Source organism: Prinia subflava, chromosome 3 (assembly GCF_021018805.1).
Source record: "Prinia subflava isolate CZ2003 ecotype Zambia chromosome 3, Cam_Psub_1.2, whole genome shotgun sequence".
Taxonomy (NCBI): Eukaryota; Metazoa; Chordata; class Aves; order Passeriformes; family Cisticolidae; genus Prinia; species Prinia subflava.
Window position 1 is genome coordinate 18,900,296 of NC_086249.1, and position 20,600 is coordinate 18,920,895.

The 20,600-nt window shown below is 54.0% G+C and overlaps 1 protein-coding gene across 6 annotated transcripts; it reads left to right on the forward strand.

Moving 5' to 3' along the window:
* The first annotated feature begins 290 nt into the window (after window positions 1–290).
* On the forward strand, window positions 291–13,216 carry PIANP (PILR alpha associated neural protein). 6 transcript variants are annotated; one of them, XM_063394206.1, is made up of 7 exons: window positions 294–568; window positions 887–1,048; window positions 7,334–7,402; window positions 7,542–8,143; window positions 8,294–8,375; window positions 8,611–8,838; window positions 8,989–13,216. In XM_063394206.1, exons 3-7 carry the CDS (start codon window positions 7,386–7,388, stop codon window positions 9,008–9,010), a joined length of 951 nt encoding a protein of 316 aa, XP_063250276.1. In that variant the 5' UTR covers window positions 294–568; window positions 887–1,048; window positions 7,334–7,385; the 3' UTR covers window positions 9,011–13,216. The 6 variants fall into 6 exon arrangements, with proteins under 6 accessions (XP_063250280.1, XP_063250278.1, XP_063250276.1 ...); XM_063394210.1 differs by lacking the exon at window positions 887–1,048 and having other exon boundaries at window positions 291–568; window positions 7,545–8,143; XM_063394208.1 differs by lacking the exon at window positions 887–1,048 and having other exon boundaries at window positions 293–568.
* Window positions 13,217–20,600: the final 7,384 nt, after the last annotated feature.

A 20,600-nucleotide genomic window follows, 5' to 3' on the forward strand; every position in this document is an offset into this window, starting at 1 on the left:
CGCTCAAAAGACCTGGGTGATCCCTGAACGGGTAAAACACACCTTGGACAGATCCCTCTCCTCCCCGGCTCCCCCACCCCATCGCTCCTACCTCACCCCTGTGTCCCACGGGCTCTTCCCGTGAGGCTCGGCCGAGCCCCGCCGCCTGCCCCGCCGGGGGTGCCCCTCGCCTGCCCCGCCCGGCACCGCGGCGGCCACGGGGTCCCGGGGGCCCGAAACCCGGGGATGATGGACGCGAGGACGGGGGACGGGGGGCGGGACCGAGGGGTGGCATGTCCCCGAGGGCACTGCTGCGGGGCGGAAAGGCGAGGAGCGGCGGGGATGAGCCCCGGGGAGCGGCCCGGGGGAGGGGGATCCCGGGGGGCCTCCGCCCCCAAGGACGGACCGGTCCGGGGGTGGCGTTCGCCGGAGCGAGCTGGAGCGACGGGTCCCTTGGAGACACCTCTCTCCATGGCAACCTAATCGCTTCCTGTGAAGATCCCGAAATAACCGACGAGACGGGGGAGCGGAGCGGAGCCGAGCGGAGCCGAGCCGAGCCGGGCAGCGGCGGGGAGGCGGCGGGGGGCAGGTCCGGCGGGCGCGGGGTGCGGGAGCGCGGGCGGCGGGCAGGGAGCGGGAGGAGCCTCGGCGCCCGGCCGCCGGGGCAGGGGGCTCCCGCCGGGGGGACGCGCTGCCCCCGCCCGGCCGCTGCCCGAGCCCGGCCGCCCCGGCGCCCCCCGCGGGCTGCAGCGGGGGCCACGGGGCCGGGCGCGCCCGTGCCAGCAGCCATGGGGTTAACGGGAGGCAGCGAGCGAGAGAGACAGAGACAGAGAGAGAGAGAAAGAGGGGCTGGACCAGTCCTCGGCAGCTGTTTATTTCAAGGCATCTCTCGCTCCCTCTCCCTCAGCCAAGGCTCAGCCTCAGCAAACCTTCCTCCTCCTCCTCTTCCTCCTCCTCCTCCTCCTCTCCTTCCTTCGTCCTGGCCATGAGAGGCACGGGCAGCAGCAGCTGTGCTCCCCCAGCCCTCTGCTCCGCCGCTCCGGCTGCGCCCCACTCGTCTCCCCGCAAGGTAAGTTCATCCTCTCGGCCCGGGCTTGGGGGACAGAGTGGGGACGGGGCTGCAGGGGCGAGGGGGAGGGGGGCTGCATGCCCGTCTCCAAGTCATCTCTCCCTGTCTCCTTCCCTGTGTCCTTTCTCCCCCTTTTTCCCTTTCCCTTTCCCGATCTAGGTGCTCTGTCTCCTTCTAGCCGGCTGTCTCCTTCCTCCCCCCTCCTATTCCTCCTCTTTTAGTCGCGGGCAGGGGATGCCTGAGGGGCCGGGAGGGAGGGGGCACAGCCGAGGGATCGCTGCCTCTTACCCTCCAGCTCCGGGCTCCATCACAGACCTGTTGTGCTGGAGCACTGGAGCCTGCGCTGAGGAAGGCGACTTCAGCCAAATTGGCGCAGCTGGAGAAAGGAAACAGAGGGGTCAGTCCCACCTCCTGCCTGGCCAAGGGTGCACCATGCAAGAGAGAGCAATTCAGATGTGGAGACTCTGCACTTGAAGCACTTGGATGCCCGGGAACAGTAGGAAACTGGGAGGCAGAAGATTGTCAGACTCATGACATGTATTGCAGGCAGGCACTAGATGGCAGGGGACCGGCATCCTAGAGTGCTGCTTGGAATGGGGCCACACTCACAGTTCCCAAATGCAGGGAGACTTCAGCTCAGAGGACCACTGATGGGCTTCACACGCCCATTGCCTTGCTGTGAAAACGTCCAAATGCAGCATCATCCTTCCAGCCCTGCATTCTGCCCCAGCCTAGGATTGCCGTACCCAGCCCATGAGCGCTCACCCTGGCAGCCTGGCACGGGAATTCCTACTGGCAAGTCACTGAACGCTGCAGGACCTGCACTGACTCAGGGCGAGCAGTGTCAGCCCCTCTGGGATCCTGCTGGATCCTCCTGGGTGCTGCCACCAACCCTCTCATTCTCAGACATCAGGCAGAGCAGCCTGACGAGAGCCACTGCATTCCAGCTGCCAGCCCCCAAAGTCAGCCAGCTCGGGGAGGTGCTGCCCCCAGCCCCACGCAGAGCAGGAACTCTTTCCCTGGCTGGGCTTGGCATCTCCACCCCAGGGTACCAGCATTTGGATTCACCGTTCCAGCTTCCAAAACTCCTCCGAGTGCAGCTGAATTGTCTGGGTCATCTGCTCTGGGATTCCTCCCTTTCCCTGTCCCCACCCAGCCGAATACAGCAGGGCATATACACAACCCCTTTTCACCAACACCGGGGCTTATGCTTCCTGCTGCCAAAGCAGTAGTGACTGCATCTCTGTCCCTTGGACCACGAATTCCCGGGTATTCACGGCCACTGAGAAAAATACAGGTGTGGTGTGCCCAGGGCACCACGCAGTGTGGGGAGGATCTCGCTGCCGGTGCCTGAACTTGCTCTGCTCAGTGCTTGGAGACAGCTTCTAGGTTCCCTGGTCCCAAATCACAGTCTTCTATCAGTAGCTGTCACCATAGCCCTTAGTGCTGGTGGGAGATTAAAAAATGACAGCCAACCTAGCATTCCTTCTCTGTAAGGAGGGCTGGGTCCTCCTCAGGTTTGTTTTGATTTTTTCATCACTATTTCAAGTGGAATCGTTGCAGTGGGGGAGCTGGGCGAAGGAAGGATTTGCATGAAGCTCTCGGTGCTGCGGGGTTGCTAACGGTGAGCTTTATTTCAGCCAGCAGTAAGTTTCATAATCTTGGCCCTGCTCTTGTGAATGTTCCATTTTTCAGGGTCATGAGCCTCTTTACCCTTCTTCCATCCCTCCCCCCTCTCCCCAAACTGGTTGGCAATTTCATTGTTCCAGTGGAATATATCCGTCATGTGAGGTCATCGCTGCATAAGGAGAGGTGATTGATTGCTTAGGTCACTGGGGCCTGTCCCATGCCGGGCTTTGAATGCTGGTTTGGAGACCTTGAACCGGGCTCTGTGTTCAAAGGCGAGGCGATGTGGGGTGCAGAGGGGCACGGTGATGCATTCCCGGCAGCTTGAGTCGCCGAGCAAACAGACTGCTGCATTCTGAACTAGCTGGAGCGCTCTGAGAGCAGACAGCTTCATTCCTAGAGGCACAGGATCACAGCAGTCAAGCTCTAGATGTTACAAAAATACAGATAGATCATCATCTGCCAGCTGAGCCAGACAGAATCGGGTGCAACTCTTTTGCCATCCCTGGATGGAAGGAGCCTCTACCCGCTCCTCACTAACACGGCTTGTGTGCGCTTGGCTTCATCCAACTGCTCTCCAGTCGGAGCTGATCTCGGCTAGGCATTGAGAAAGCTGTGAGATTCTCAGATTTTAAGGCCAGAGGGACCATTTTGATCATCGAAACTGACCTACAGCAGAGCACAGGCCAGAGAATTTCACCAATTTAATTTCCTGCGCCAAGCCCATAACTTCTGATTGAACTGTAGCATCTCTTTTAGGAATACAGCCAGGCAAAGGCTGCAGGCGGTAGGGAACACACCACCTGCCTAGGTGAATTGTGCTGGTGTGTGACCCTCTTTATTAATAGTATTGTTCCTCATTTGAATTTGTCAAACTTCAGCATTTTGTAACAGAAGGTTACAGATTGCACTTGATGCGAGGGAGCTACAGCACACGGCTGGCACCTTGGTTCTTTTATTCCTGTGATACCTTTTTTATTTGGATAGGATTTATCTATGGCATTAAGGTATACAAGAATCCTGAACACGGAGAAGGAGTTATCGTAAGCGAATCCTAGGGCTTTCCTGGGGCACAGTAGTATCTAAACTCCAGAGCTCGGAGTGTCACATTCAGGGTTTAGTCAGAGCTCCCTGCTCTGAGCAGGAGTGCAGCAGGCTCTGCTCCTAGCCATTAGGTAGGATGTAAATTCCCAGTCCCCTGTGGTGAGCTGCTATGTATGCTTTGGGGCATGGCTACTGAGATCTGCTCTCTCGTGTCCCAGCAGCAGCAGGTCCATGCTGCAGGAGCCTTACAAAGAGGGAGGAAGCACAGGTGGGTGTGGGGAACAGCAGCAGGATTCATGCTTCCATCCTGCAAATGCGTGAGAGCAGCTCCTAACAGATTAGCCCCAGTCTGGAGTGATGGTGGGGTCCATATGCAGTGGCAAAGAACTGTGTAATTCTTACTCGCTGCTTTCAAGCACCAAGATTCACAATCCGAGCTCAATGAAGTGCCCTGGGGAAATAGCTTTGTCATTCACACTCTGTCATCTGTGCATCACAGGACCAGAACGCTGAGATGAAGGCTCTGTACCTAGAGTGAAAGGATACAGGTTTCTTGTTCAGACTCTGGGAGTAGCCCTGTCCAGTTTTATTGCCATTAGACCTGGAAAACACATATGAAAGCAAGAGCCTTGCCATGAGGTACTGGTGCAGAAATCCAGTCTCTCTGCTCTGGCACACAAAGGCTTCTTGAATGGTATAAGGTGACATTATACTCCCAGGTAGTGAGAGCATTGGCATCCCCTCCTCTCTGAAGGTCTACCAGTTTATTCAGGATCCACACTGGAAGCTGCATCCAGAGCTGAACGAAGGGCATGTGTTACTCCTGCCCTCCAACACAGCAGGGTTGGTGCCCAGGACACAATCCTGCTGCCGGTGGCTGACCGCAGAGTGCCCCAGACATGCTTTGTCTGCCGTGCAGTCAATAATCCACAGGGACATCTATGCTCTATTTCGAACATAAATGCTCCTACCACGGTGGAATCCAGCCTACACTGCCTGCTATTTTCACCTGAAACCTTCCTTTGCTCCCACACCTTCCATGCCATGGGAGACACCTCTGTCTTGCTCCCAGCCCCTCCACAATCAGTCCTGGGTATGCCAGTGCAGGACACACTCTCAGTCTTTGGCCACAATCTCATTAAGGAACCAGAAGGTGTTGGTGGAGACCAACTGACTGCATGATTCCTGCACTCATCTGGAGCCACCTTTGGGGTGGAGGCATCAGGAATCACCAGCTCTTCATCCTAGGCAGCAGAACCTGCACACAGTGTCTCCAGTCTGAGCTTTGCACCCCCATGTATGGGCTGTCCCCCCCTCAGCATCATGTGCACATGAGGCGGTCAGTGCTGAGGCTCACCCCTCCTCAGCTCATTCCATACATTATCTGCTCCGTGGGGCTGGAATTTAGACAGCTGTGTGTGAAAGCCATCCAAGATTTGGCTCTGTAGGGTTTCTTGTTCCTAGGTTTCCAACCCTGGAAGTCCACAGGCTGGGGTGTCATTGCTGGAGCTCACAATCTCAGCTGAGAAGAACAGCGATGTCCCCATTATGCGACCTCCCAACAAGCGAGGAGAGCGCAGTGACCCCAGCATTCCTACCCCCAGGCACATTTCCGAGGGTAGAGCCACTGCTGTTAGGAGGAGTGCTAGAGGTTATACCTTCACCACTACCGTACCACACTTCCCTGTCTACCTGCACCTGGAGAAGCTTGCCCCTGCTGGGATGGCACTGTCCAGCCCCACATCTCCAGCTTCCTGATGCAAAACAGCCCTCAGCCCCCAAAGACTTGAGCTGTGACTGAGAGTGCCGTGCCCCAAGCAGAGCAGGCTCTTCATCCCTGGGAACTGCTGTCCCATGGTGAGTCCTAGGCGTGGCCCCAGGGACTCCAAGCCACCTTGAAATCTCTCCTGCAACTTGTGTGCCCTCTAGCCTGGGGATTCACACAAGGAGGTCCTCCATGCTTGGAATTCCTTCCCTTTCAAAGTGCAGAATAAATTCTGTTGTGGATTTGTGTTGCCAGACATGATCTTCCATGGCATCATGATCATAATCCAGATGGCCAAGATCTCGCCAGTATCTGGCTTTAGAAGAAACTTGCTCCATTCTGCTGCCTCTCTGCAGAGCTGCATTTTAATACTGAGTCCTCTACAAGGCTTAGAGGTTCAGGAGCAAAGAACAAAGAAATGCTGAGAATAGCTGCTCTTTTCTCCTCATCTTCATCTCAGGATCCCTCCAGAGACTGATCTTGCCCCGGAGGGAGGGGCAGGGCACATTAGCCAACAATTCTTTTTTTTTCTGTGAACTTTGTTTAAATATTTAACAGAAGGAAACTAAAAATATCCCCGGTTAATGCAGCAGGAGCTAGACAGCTACTTAGTCTAGGGTGCCCTTCCTCCTGGCCCCTCTTCTCAGGTGTACATCACAGCAAGCTCTGGGCTCTTCCCTCAGGAGGAGGAAGCCTCCCACCCAGGAGAGGCTGCAGTTTTTGTTCAGGGCATGGGGTGAGCAGGAGCAGATGGCAGTAACCCCTTGGAAGCCGGAGGTGCAGCACAGCTGGCTCAGGGCTGGAGGGGCAGGGTTGGCCTCTGCATTGACTCCTTGTTTCTCCATCTCGGCAGCCACAGGAGGGCATGACCGTGGGTTGTCGGCATTCACTGCTTTCCCCTTCACGACGAAGGAGCAGGCTGAACATCTTGCATGATTTTTTTTTTGTCCTGTGTGTGCGTGCGGAGAGGATCCGGGGTCAGGCACACAGGAGCTGGCCGGGGAAGGGCTGGCACGGCGCTGTGCCCAGCCGAGGGAGGGTGCGGGCAGCCGAAGGGCGGCCGTGCTGCCACCGGGCTGGTGCCGGAGGGTGCTGAGCATCCAGGACCGAAATCCAGCCGAGAGGACCTGACCTCACCCCGTGCTTTTGATGCTCAGCCGCGGGAGGTGGGAGGGAAAAGGGAGGGATAGAGGAGAACAGGAGGGATGGGACGGTGCAGAGGACATTAAGACAAGGAGTGTGGGAAGGTAATTTCGTGTTAGCTAAGAGGAAAGTAAATACTAAATATTTGATAGGCATATTTTTTCCCTTAAATTCTTTAGTGAGGCTGGACTTTTTCTCGCTGATTCACTCTTTCTCAGTCGTCTTGGTTTACCACTCTCATGCTTCCCCTCTCGCTCCCTCGCTCTGGCACACAATGAAGAGGCTCTTTTTTAATAAATGGATTACACACTCCACACTATAAATAAACACAGGAATTAAGACTCCAACTTGTTCCAGTGATAAGCAAACAAAGATGCTGAATCCCATTCTCAGCCCTAAGACAGGAGAGTCCCTGGGGAAGCTGCGCATGTGCCTGGGCACATGTGCTCCAGAGATCGCTCCTTGCTTTTGTCAGCATATGCTGACACATGTGCTTGTGGGCGGACTGGGCATCGGTGGGGGGGACAATGCACCTCCATGCACGGGGGCCATAGGAGCAGGACAGGGTGCACGTGTGTGTGCATGGACTCCCCTTATCCTGCCTGCTGGGGCTGGCAGCTCAGCCGGGGTGGCACACTCTGCCTGCGAGGAGAGAGCCGTCACCACCGCGTGAGGGGACACTGACAGCCCTCCCTTTTGGTTCCCAGTGAAGAAGATGAGACCAGATCCTGACTGAGCAAAGACACTGTTGCATCTGAGATGGAGCCCAGTGCCTGGTAGGTTCACAACTTCCCACACTGGCAGGTGAGGCGGGAAGAAAACAGGAGCGTGGGTGGTGGGCTGCTCCCAGCTGCTTGGCCTTTCAACAGGAGGAACGTTTAGCTCAGGCTCTCTTCTTCTTCCCCCACCCCGCAGCAGGATGCCTCCGCTCCTCTCCCGCATCCCCTCCCTGCAGCTGTGGCATCTCCTCCTCGTCGTCCTGGCCATCCCTCCTCCCGGCACATGGTCTCTTCGCTCGCGGGGCCCAGCAGCGCCTCGGCCTCTCTGCACCCGCCGGAGCCCCCCGGCCCCACGGTCCATTTGCATCTGGGAAAGGACCTCGCAGCCGGAGCGGGATTCCCGCTCGGATTCCCGCTCGGATTCCCGCTCAGATTCCCGCTCGGCCCTGCCGCGCCAGCGTGCCCTGCCCGTGCGCGGAGCAGAGCTGCGGCACGTGGTGCGGCTGAGGCGCCAGGCTGCAGGCGCCCGCCCCGCCACCCCCTCGGGGTTCGAGGATGGCATGCCCTCCTCCCAGTACCCCTGGGCCATCGTGTGGGGTCCCACGGTGTCGGATGAGGATGGAGGGGACACGAACTCGGCCAACCCGGGCTTCCCGCCGCTGGGATACACCTTTGTCTCGCCTCACGGGATGGCGACGGCGCAGCCCAACTCCCACTCGCTCCTGCACAACGCAGGGCTCAACCTGCGCGAGACCCCGGCCACCCTGCGGCCCTTCTTGTTCGGGCCCCGGGGGGAAGGTAAATCTGCCCTTTGCTTCTTTCACCCCGCTCCCAGTCCCCTGCAGGAGCAGCTCCTTCTGCAAAACTCATCGGGAACTTCCCCTTGCCCTGCTCACTCTGGGGACTGGAGGGAGTGGCCATCACAACCCCTCCTGCTCTGTCTCGCAGGTGTGGACCCCCAGCTGTACGTCACCATCACCATCTCCATAATCATTGTCCTGGTTGCCACTGGAATCATATTCAAGTTCTGGTGAGTGGGCTTTGGGACAATGGAGGCTCTCACTGGGCCGGTGTCTGCAGGATGACTGTGGGCTTAGGATCCATTTGCCCCAGGGGTGTAGATCTGGTGCTGCAATCCTTCGCAAGGTTTGGCACTCGGCCACGCTGGGCTCTAATGCTGAGTGTAGCGGGGTCCATCCCACAAACCTCTCTGCCATCAAGGGCTGAGGCTTGGCTCTTTACCTCACACCTTGCTCTCTCCACAGCTGGGACCGAAATCAGAAACGCCGGCGTCACTCGGGGCAGCAGAGCAGTGGGAGGCAGCAAGAGAGCCAGCAGCCCCTCACAGACCTCTCCCCCACCACTGTCAGCATCCTGGGGCCCTACGGCGACCCCCTGACCCCCACACCTGAGGCGGAGGAGTCCAGGCAGGGCCAGGAGGGTGTGGACAAACTGGGTGGCCACGGGAAGAACGCAGCCTTCCAGCTCAACCGGTGAGCGGCCACTGAGCTGGGGCAGGAGGGGCTGGCAGGGGACAGGGGGACTGGCACACTGAGGCAGGGCAAAGGTGACGTTGGCTAGCAGGAGTGGGGTGTTGGGGCAGTATAAGCGCTAATTAATGTCCAATTCCCTTTTTCCCCCAGAATCCCACTGGTGAACCTGTGAAGCTCCCGGGAGAGGCTGAGCTGGCTCCCCCACCCTCCTGTCACAGCTGGCGAGCGTGGACTCTCCCCGCCTCTGCCACACCAGGAAAAAAACAACCTCCTTGTGCCACGGCCCACCACCACCACCATCATTAACCAACCGCACCGGGATGTGCCTGGGCAAATGGACGAGCTGGGCCTCCTTAGCCTCCCGCTGGGGGAAGGCTGGGGACCCGCCCTGCCCATGCAGGACAGGGTGACGAGAGAGCAGAGTGGTGGGAGGGAGGACAGCTGGCTGTGAGATCTCGGCCTCCCAAGCCCCTCTTCTAGCATACGTGCACAGACACACTTGGATCTCCATGACTCTCTCACCAGTGCATGCCTGACATTGGGGGTAGGCAAGGCGGAAAGGCGTACCCCTGTCCCCGTGGGCCCTCACCCTCCGTGTGTCCCTTCCCATGTTGTGTGCTTTGCAGTGAACGTCTGGAGTTCAGTGGCTGCAGGATTGCCCGCCAGGTGACTCGGACGGTGGCAACTTTGTCTGTTCCTGAGACCTTGGCCTTCCTGAGAGCCCCAAGGGTGGGTGCAGCTTGGGCAGAAGAGGCTCACAGAGCACCTGGGCCCTCTCAACAACCCATTTCCTTGAAGGAAACATTCTCTTCTCCCTGGATGGAAGATATTCACATCTTTCCAGTTTCTTTCTGCCTAACACTCTTCTGGGTTTTTTTCTCTTCAGCTTGTATCTTTCTTCCTCTCTCCATCCACAGTTTTTTTCCCTCAGTTCCCACCCCTATGTTACTTCTCTTGCCAGTTAAAGTCGGAAAAGACTCCTTTAGCTTTCCAAATGTTTTGATCTGTTGAAAGCCTCCTTGCTGTCCCTGTGCACCCCTTCAGCCTCTTTCAGCAAGGTTTTTCTGAATAACACCAGTCTATGATGATGCTTTCCAGAAAATCCGAGATGAAGCCCTCTGCTCACCACGTTAATTAGCGAGTGTCCTGCACACAGCTAAAGTGTGGAATGCAGACATTGCTGGGCATGAGGAACTTGAATTTTGCTGGGCTCGGGAGCAGATTTGCTTTGAGATACTCCTGGCACAGGCAACAAGACAGCAGACAGGACTCTATGCCTGGGATGACCAAGAGCAGTTTAGAGTTGATCTTGGGACCATTGGAAAGGTTGCCATGTACTGCTGGTAGGTCTCTCCTGGAATGCAAGGTGACTGGAAGCCCACAAGGCAGTGCTCACCAAGGGCATGAGAGAAGGGTATCTGGGCTCCCAGGTGAAGCAATGGCACAGGTATCTGTCCAAATTGGTTGCTTGCGCTTGTCCTTCAGGGCTGTGGTGGTCTGTGGGGCTGGCAGCCACACTGTCACTGATTTGTGTGAGCAGGATTCTTGCATCTCCACCTCCTCCTAGGCAAGGGCCCATGGGTGTCACTTTGAGGATGTGCAAAGGCAAATTTCAGCTTAATGACAGTAATTCCTCCTAGCTTTTATGGACAAGTTCAAATTAATTAAAACCCTACACTCATAACCACTGAAGTGAAAAGATGCATATTTAGATAAGGTTGCCCCTACAGTGTACAAAACCCTTCAGCTGCTGGGCTGATGTGGCCAGAGGCAGGAAAATCACCCACAATTTGAGGGCCATAATACAAAGTCTCTGACAAAAGTCATCTTGGAGAGAGGGAAGCGGCCTTTCCTCCTTTATCTCTGCATTAAAAGCCTGTTCTTTATAGGACAAAGCACAGGGAATTTCATAAGAGGCCTGGTTCTGCCCGTTTACCCAGCTGAACCATTAGGTGTTCTCGGGTCCCATCTGACTCACTGTGAAGGGCATTTAAATCAGAGTGTAAATTACAATAAGCTTCCCAAAAACAGTAGAGATTTGGAGAAAATGGCAGGTCAAATAAAATTACTGGCTTATTAAAAGCACAGAGTGGCTGAAAGATGTAGGTGGAAAAGGACCCTGGAGATCTCTAGTCTAAGCACAGGTTGAGTCTGTGCTTACAGCAGGGGATATTAGTGCTTTACCACAGATCAATCTGTTACTGAGCCTGTTCTTATTCAGGATCCAGGCAAGGCTTTGGTGGACATTTAAGCTGCAGATGTACAGGGAAGGACTAGGTGGCGGTTCCTGCTCACTGCCCCATTCATTGCTGCCCCTGTTTCCCCTCTCCTGGCACATCCCTGCTGGGGAAGGACATCTGCAGGAGGCTGCTCTGCTGATTGCTGGCAATTTACAATACCTTCTACTGGTTGAAGTAATCTTCCAGACCAGATTAATTAGATTGTTCTTTGATCAACAGCATTTGTTGAAACACGGCCAGAGTTTAGACTCTTCCATTTCAATGGCTGTCCTTGGACTTTCCACATGCTGCATGGAGAGAAGGTCTGTAAGAAAGTGCCGGGGGACCACAGGAGGCATAGTGAAAACATTTTCCAACACTTGATGTGAGGAAGCCTTGCACTGTCCTGGGAAGACTTTTGCAAATTCTGCAAACAAATCAGATTTTGGTGGTTTGGGGTTTTTTCCTCCCCCTTTCACATGTCTCTGGTTATGGTAAAAGTATCTCTAGGGAGTGAAATCTTTCATGGATACTGTGGTAAGGGGAAAGCAGGTGAAGCTGTGTAGAGAAAACTCTTACAACAACAGAGGCTTGGGTGTAATGAACTCCTTTTCTAAGAACAATTTTCCTAGCCAAATACGTTTTTATGATAATCATTCAATCTCTCACACAAAATAGGTTAGATACAGGGAAACAACTCTATTGTCCTGCCCAAACATTCACTGCTATGCTTTGTCCCTGGAACAAAACACTCAGAACACATGTGGACACACAAGCTTCTTCCAGTCAATAAATAATCTTACTGGATCTGTTTTCTCCATGACTGGAGCCTTATAAACCATCTTCCCCCACACAGACTGGAGCCAGAGCATGCCTGAGGTCTCTACCCTGGCCCAGGGTAATATTTTGTAGGATGTGCACATGGATGGGTTGACAGCACTGAGTACCAAGCCAGAGCAGAGGACAGGACCTTCTTAGTCATAGCCCATCAGGTTTCCCTATCTTCTAGATGAATGGAAAGACTTTTTTTTTTTCCTTTCCATTAGAAACAGAAAGATTTTCTTTCCATTAGAGAGAAAAGTCTGCAGGGAAACCAACTGAAGTGTTCATAATCTTGGGCTAATTCTGCCCAACATTTCTATGCTATTAAAAAAAGTGAACATCCAGGTGGTCCGAGTGAGATGAAGTAACTGTGTCTCTGCTGAGCTCCCGGAGAGCCCTGGCTTCTTGAACACAAGGGTGGTCTCTCTGTGAGCACAGTGGAAAGGAGGGAAGTTTTGAAGCAGGGACTGGAGTCTCCTTTGCTTTACCCAAGAGAGTGGTATGACCAGAAGGCCAAATCCTGCTTGGCTTTCCCATCTGGTTGGCTGCAGCTGGTAGGCAGGGAGCAGACCTCCAGTGTGTGCTTCCACACCTCTCCTCCAGTCCAGTTTCCAGGAACTCACATCCAGCCAAGCATCCCAAAATTCAGAGAGGGCTATCTACCTCTTCCTCAATGGCACCCAAGTGCCCTTGCAAATCTGGTCCCTTCATTTCCCACTCCCCGATGAAGAAAAATTCTTGGAAAGGAGTGGTTTGCTCATTCCCTGCAAGTTCTCAAACAGGACCACCTTGAGACTGTTCTGAATTAAACTGCGGTTTTGTTTCTTCACTCTGACAAACCACATCTGTGGCACAGCCTTAGAGCTGAGACCTGCAGCACAAAAATCCTGAGTCAAACTCCAGTCCCCCAGCTGCATCCCTGCTAACGTCCCACTGTAGTCCTGGCCCTACCCTGGCAGGACCATAGAGAGAGGTCCCTTTCTTTCACCAACTGCTGGCTCTCTACTCCTATTTTCCTGTTGTCTTCCCTCTCCTGCTGTTTTCCCTCTTCCCACTCTCGTCCTGTACCGAGGTCTCCCTCCTGGTTCCCTCTCCCCTCCTACTGTTTCGCTCTCCCTGCTCCTCTCTTGTTCTCCCTTTGCCACTCAGTCTCGTTCTGCCGCGGCTTCCATCCTCCCCTCCGGCCTCCCTCCTGCTCCTCTGCTCACTCTCGCTCTCCCCCTCCCCTGCCCTTGTGCGCTGTGATATATATTTTTGTAGGATTTCTCTTCTCCTTGTGGTGAAATATTCTAATCTTGTGGGATGTTAGTTTCAACATTTTTAAATAAAACTTTGCAAAATACTGAAAGCAGACCTCTTGCCTCTGTGGAAGGTCCCACACTGGAAAAGTCAGGATGGGATGAGAGGGACTGCATCCTGGGCAGACCCCGTCGGGACGAGGGCTCAGACTGCTGGCATCCCCCGTTCTCTTTTGGGGAGGAGTGGGGAAAGTTTGTCCCGTGTCCATCTTGCCTTGGTCTCTTTGCCGGCCAAAGGGGCCCTTTGACCACCTTCAAGCATTTCCATGAGAGGTGGCTCCCAGTGGAGGAGGAGCCCTTCTTTGCCCACTTCCCCACCCAAAACTGCTGTCCTGCCCTGGAGCTGCCATCTCCCAGGCTCGCCCTGGGGCTGCTGGTCACGCTGGGGCCGGGGGGTCCGGGAGAGGTGACAGAAGCCGAGGGAAGGGGGGACATGCAGCGCAGCAGGCGCAGGAGCCTCCCTCACTCCGTTCCCCGCGGCTGCCTCCGCAATTTCTATTTCCAGCCCTGCTGCCTCCCCTCCTGGCCACAGTGCTGCTGCTGTTGCTGGTTTCCAGGGCTGCTCTGTAATTAAGCATCCTTGTCTCCTGCAACTCCTCCACTTCACAAGCCCAGCGGCAATCGGGGCTGGGGGCACATGAGGCTCGATGGCCACTCCAAAGGGCTGCTCCCGGGCTATGGTTGGAAGACTGCAGGGGATGGAGACGGGAATGGTTCCCAGCGCCTGCTCCCTCTGACCTGTCGGAGCCCTTTGGGCACTGGAGGTGTGCCTGGCCCTCTGCTTTGCTGTTGGAGGAAGGAGCAGACCTTGCAAACCAGACCTGACCTTGGCCTCTGGGGTTTCTGCCCTTTCTGGAAGGAGCCTTCCTGCTGCAGGGCCAGGCCCCTCCACATGGCACTCTGTGCCCTGGGCAGGATCTCGGTGGGTTGGTGGTGGCCCCAGGCCCATCAGAGAGCAGGCACACTCCTGTGGTGGCTGTCCTGGGGTACAGGCACACAGGAGGCTGCACAGCATCTTTTCTGCCCCTGTGCTGAGTGTGGGAGGGCTGAGACTTTCACTCCTGCTGCTTTAGGTGGAAGATCCTCTCCCATCAACAGCTTTGGGGCTGGGCAAGCCAGAGAGACAAGACAGAGGTGGTGATAGGTTCTCATTGTGCTGAAATTACACTCATGTACTCATTGGTGCAGTGAGATGTTTTGCACAAACCTCATCTGCTTCCAGCCAGAGCTTCAGCCCTTCCTGCTGACTTCTCTCTCTCATCAGATGCTTTTCCTCTGGTGCCCTCTCTGCACAGGCTGGGGCTGCAGGCACTCAGCCAAACATACCTTTTTTCACCAGGACTCACTCTCTGACTCACAGGAGAAGCTCCACAAGCTGCCCCTTATTCTTCTGGCTTCCTGAAACACTGACTCCCTGAAACACTGACTCCCTGAAACACTGACTCCCTGATCTAGTCCCCTCCCATCACCATTCCCCACTACATCACTCCTACCCGCCTGTCCATGTTGACTTCCAACCCGTCCAGTCTGGTCCCAGCCCTGACTCCTTTTCCAGCATCTCCATCCCTTCCAGTCTGAGGCCTTGTCTCCTTCCCTAGCATCTCCCCCACATCCTATTCTCCAGCAGGGATCTACCACTGGGAGTTGCATTCTGAATGAGGACAGCAGAGATGGGAGGAATTAATGCAATCATTTAAATCAAAGAACATATAAGACCTGCACAGTTACTTCAAGACACATAAAAATCACCCTAATGAGTGCTCAAAAAACAAGCATGAGGTGTTGCTGACCACTGTGATTTCCTGGGAAAGAGAGTAGTTCAGGAAAACATTTTGAAAACATCTCCAAAATCTGGGATTCCCTCCAGCTGAATGCCTTCTATGACCTGCTATAAATTATCCCATTATGGGAAAAAAAAAATCAGGCAACTGTCAGCTGGAAGGGTCTGTATTGCAGGGATGTGGCAGCAACCAACAACACTTGCTTGCCTCCTCTGTGCAAGGCCCTTCTCCAGAGTGGTGGCTGGAAGTTAGGACTCCATGTGCTCTGGTTCTGCCCTCCTCCCCAGGCCTGTGCTGATGGATGTCATTCCTTTGTGTTCCTTCACAGTGCACCCCGTGAGAGAGGCATCCTGACACTGTGGGCACCGGTGGGAAAACACCTGTGGAGCTGTGGGCATCCCTGTGCTCCTCGAGGAGGGTGTGGAGCGGGCATGGCAGCGTGGACAAGCTGTGCTAACTCAAGTGTGAGCCTTTGTGCAGGGGGAACGGAGAGCTTGAATCACAGGTAGCTCTGCACTCCACTAAAGGGACCTGGCTGTGTGGATGGCCATTTAATTAGGAGAAATGCACAACTTGAAACTGCCATAAAGAGTCGCCCTGAAACAAGCAACCTCTCATTTCAGCATCATGTAAAAGAGTTGAGTAGTTCCCTTGGTTCATTCCTGCTTTGATCCTTAGAGGCAGAATTGAATCTTTATTGAGGGCTGCTGTGTCTCCGAATGCACATTGCACTCAGTGAATAATAGGCCATTCAGTGGTGCATTCCACATTGATCCAAAGCCCAGCTTTCTCTGAGAGTGACCAGAATACGAGCAAAACCATCTTCAGCCTCAGATCAATCCTCACAAGGGATCTGGCAGAGATGCAAATGCCAGTCTCTGCTCCAGGGCCCTGTCCTGCCTCTCTGTGGCTCCTAGTTAGCGTTCCAGTGGCAGGAGAGCAGCTGCTCTAGGGCAGCCAGTCTAGTTTGAAGCTCAGACTTTGTCGACAGCTGGACATACCAGAAGGGTTCAACAAACAAGCAAGCAAACAAGCCTGGGGTGACTATCAGAGGAACATGGTGCAATGCCTACAGCATGCATTGGTCAAATCTGAGTTACAGCCTGGCCTGGCTAGGGAGCCAGTTGGTCTCCTTGTTAGTTTGCCTTTGAAAGGATGCAACAGAATCACAGGCATTGTGAATCTCTCAGGTACTCTCTCAGCCTTGATAAAGTGACACAGACAGCAGAAGCTTTCTGAGCTCTTCCTAAACCAAGGGGCAGTCAGTGGTGGGTGTCCTCTGCTAGTATCTGAGGAATCAATCTCGCCAGGTTAGGACACAGTTTTGCCCGAATGAGTTCATTAACCAAAACATGAATGCAGTGGTTAAATACACCTACAGTGGAGGATTGTGCCCGTCTCATTATGTTGATTCAGACACATTTAGCAATACCAGGATGAGTTATCTAAGCCTGAAGTGGTTTCTCTCCCATGTATTTTTCTGCTTTGCCAATTCTTTTCCTATGTGACCTATTACACAAATCACACAAACATAACACAAATGAGATCCGACGCTCTGTGTACCCTGTGTTGGCTGGATACACAGCAGGAACCCTAAGAGGTTCCTTTATAATGAGATTTCTCTGATACCAAGCGTCAGGGCCTCCATGACAAAACCGAAGACCAAAAACACTGTCCTGGATTAATGTGTGTTTGTTGTATCTACTCACACTGGCCAGCTTGCTCGTGGCTCCGTATGCAGTGCAGTAATTCTGAGCGCAGGATATGGGGAAGAGACAGATTTTCCCCTTGTACCCGCAAGTTAGACGGGGGCTGGGACAAAAGGGTGACTAAGCGTGACACTGCCTCATCCAGGGTTTTGGTGACAGGTCTTCGTTGATACTCAGGCAGTCCTGCAGAGGGAAACAAATTGCCTAACTAAAATATAAGGGAGCTGAGGCTGTCAAGCAAAGGCCTAACGAGAGGTATGAGGCAGCAGGAGTATGAAAGAGGACAGGAAGAGAGTGGGCAGAACCAGAAATTGTGGCTAAGATTAAATGATGGGGCTGGAAGGAGAAGCAGGATCAAAGACAGGGATCAGAATAGAAATGTAGAGCCAGGGGGCATTAAAAGCACTGGGTAAATGAAGACAAGGAGGGTGAAGCAGGGCTCACGGGGACCAGGGTGCTGCCCAAAGTGAAGTACACCCTGCCTGCCTGCCTCCTGGGGAGGGAAAGGAAGGCACATGCTCATGGGTCAGCCCTCAAAGCTCAGCCTCACTGCTGCAGTGCTGACCTCACCCATGTATGAGAGATGTAGGACTGTCACAAAATGTAGGTCAGGGGCTTTTGCAGGTTTAAAGGTCTCAGCTCTTTGATGTTTGTTCCAAAGGACGATACATTCCCACTTAAGGGATGTTGTTCCCTTTTCTTCCTTCCTTATCTCTTTAGTTGTCCAGCCATCATTTTCCAGGAGCTGAGATGGAGTCCTCTCCATATGACCTGCAGAGGTACCAAGAACTGAGCCATAAGGGTTGTGCTCTGAACTTGCACAGCACCGCGACCACCAAACATGAGGTTGTCAGAGCTTGCCCTTGTGCTCCCAGAGCCAGTCTTTAGGCCCCTAGCCTTTAGCACCAAAAGGCAAGGACAGTACCACCTGGAGCAGGTACTGGAGCAGTGCCTGGTGAGGGAGGAGTCCCTCAGACCTGGAAATCTATGCACTGGAAAGCCCAGAAAGAATGATGCACGAAGAAAGCGCTTAGCAAAGTTGAAGGCAAGGATGCAAATGTGAAGCAAGGAGTGAGTAGTGGTATGAAACAGCGAGCACCATCCTCGGCACCAGAAGGACCTGATGGAAAAGAAGTGCCTGATACCCTGACTCCAAGCATCTACCAGGATGAAGGAAGAAGCTGGTGTTTCACAACTTCTGAGCTCACTTTGCATCCTGGGTGGTTGCTGCCATTTGTTTTCTTCTTTGGTGATAATTGTATGTCGTTTCTCTGCACGGTTCACTGCACAAATGATTTCACACACCCGCCCGAGCTGTGCTTTATTGTACTTTGTTTAAATATGCGAAATTGTATGCAACTCCATGTGACGTCTTATGCAAATTGCTTCTTGTGTTACTGTGCATATTTGAAATTAATTTGAGTATGATCACAGCCCTGACTCTGAAGCCATTGTTTAGACTGAGCACTCACCCAGCTCCCCTGATCCTTCCAGTTATCTCAGGAGCAGCAGCCTGAGCCTCCCCCGCCTGCCTCAGCCTTGATCCAGAAGTAATGTGCACTGGAGGTGACACAGCTTAGATGAAGGTCATGTTCCAGGCCTCTGCTGAGTTTGCCAGTTAGTGCAGCCAGAAACTGAGAATTTAATGGGGAAGCTGGAGAACCAACCTCATGTCCCAGAAGGGTCTGCAGACATGCACTCATGGGGAGCAAATGTTAATCCCTGTAGAGCCAGGCTAGACTCTGGACAAGGACATACCATCCAATGGTTCAACAGCTCACCAAGATATCCAAAGGCATCTAGGCTTAGAAGAAAGCACTGGTGTTACAATGTCAGGAGTTAAAGATGCTTTCTGGAGAAGCTTGTTAACAATCTGCCCTTTCTGGCAGTGGATCTGCAGATATAAGGCAAATGCTCTACACACAGGTGTTCCACGTTTCTAAAAAAATCAGATTCCATTAAAAACATCTAGTAAACACACCAGCCATAACACAGGCAGCAATATATTGTCTACGCTAATCTCTGAACACATTCAAGCCATTTCAGCAACATTCTTCATGCTAATTTTCCCTTTTCTCCTCTTCTTGGTTATGAGTCAGCAGCTAGGCTTGAAACCCCTAACCTTCATCACTGAGGAACGATGTAGACGTCACTCTGGAAGGCCTTAATCATCTGTTAAAGAACAGAAAAGAGACAGCCAGCCACTGAGTTTGCTGTAACTCCCGTTTTATCCCCGGCTCGTGTAATCCACTCTAATCTGGCACTGAAGTGTTTCGTGCGAGGATTTCTGCGCTGGGCAGCTGGGCGGGTGCTGGGAGGCAGGGGTGGCTGGAGCTGTGGGCCACATCCCAGGGCTGCTGGTGTCCAGGGCTGCTGGTGTCCAGGGCTGCTGGTGTCCAGGGCTGGCAGCAGAAGGGAGCGAGACAGGCGGTGCTCGCAGGCAGTACAGCTGGTTCACTGTAGCACCCAGCCTGCAGCTGCCCTGGGAGAGCTGCTGTCATCTTTCCCCTTGACAGATGCTCCTGGGGCATCCCCTTCTCTCATCCCCTTTTGCCATCCTGTGCCAAGGTGGTCTCATTCAGCTGACTGCACACTCTGGGAAAGGGTTGATGGATGGACCCTGGCCACCAACCAGTACCCTGGCTGGGCACTAAGCCAGTGGGGGAGATGGCCTCAAAGCCCCTGAGTGCCCAGCTCACTCTCCCCTGGGCAGCAGCATGGAGGAGCCCTCTTCTGCTCATCAGAAATCCCCTCAGATCTGCAAGACACCCAGCCACCACCTGAAGCGATTGGTCTTGGGCCTGCCTGTCACATACTGTCCCCTCCAATTTCTGTGCTTAGCTCTCTGCACGCTGGAGGCAGGAGGATGCACATCCTGCTCTCCCTGGGTAATCACAGCCCTACAGCACTCTGCAGTATCCCCAGGACACTGTCCCACAGCCCCATACAGCCCCAATTCCAGGCCAGCCCCAGGCATCCAGCTTGGTTTGAGCTGCTTTAAGGGCAAAGTCGTTACGAAAATGTGCTGCAATTGCATAAGAAGAGAGGACTGGCAGAGATCTCCTGGCCCGTGGCAGGCAGCCCCATTGCATTCGCTTGCTCAGAGACTTCCAGTCCCACAACAAGTTGTCTCCTGGCCTCACTGCTGCTGTCGAAAGGCTGTTCCAGATCCTTGCACTGGCAGGTGGGAAGCTCCTTCTAATCTCCATCTTCAGTGTACCCATGGCCCAGCCTGTGATAACTCATTCTTGTGCCAGCATTGTCCTCAGGCTTAAATTCAATGTCAAAACCCGTTGTTAACACAGAGTTAATGTTGCTTGGTGATAGCTCATTCATTCCCAGAACATTATGTTCATCAAAACGCAAACTTGTGGAAAAACAGGGCATTTAGAGCTAGAGCACATGCCCAGGCAACCTTACTTGTGCACCTTCTGAGCTGGCAGCTGCCAGAGGGACTGTCAGCTCTCTGTCTGCATTCACTGCGTCAAGTATACAGCGTTCTGTGATGATCAGTGGCAGCATTACCTGGGCTGGAAGGGGTGGGCAAGGAGGGGACAGCCAGTCCCTCGGGGGCAGGTAAGGGGGGGTTCTGGCTCTGGGATGAAAGGCAAAGTGCTTCTGCCCATGGGATACCCAGGTTCTTTCAGTGCACCACTTCCAAGGACAGAAGGAGATTACATGTGATTAGGACGTCCTGGGGTAAAGATTTCACCAGGCACTCCATTCTGCAACAGCACCGAAGGCAACAACTCTCTGGCAAGTGTCAGCTCGTAAAAATGCAGCTGGGTGGCATCAGTGCTTTGGGAAGAGCACGCCAGTGCTCCCCAAGAGAGCAGGTCCTGACCCACTGCACTGCAGAGTCTCTGGGGCAGGGGAAAACCATCTCCAGCAGCAAGTTTAGCTAGCACAGCAGGTGTGGCACAACCACAGCTG

Bases quoted from the DNA above. Each gene is read 5' to 3' on its own strand.
- PIANP (XM_063394208.1), top strand. The intron at 8,144-8,293 runs GTAAATCTGCCC...TCTGTCTCGCAG, and splicing joins GTTCGGGCCCCGGGGGGAAG to GTGTGGACCCCCAGCTGTAC. The intron at 8,376-8,610 runs GTGAGTGGGCTT...CTCTCTCCACAG, and splicing joins GGAATCATATTCAAGTTCTG to CTGGGACCGAAATCAGAAAC.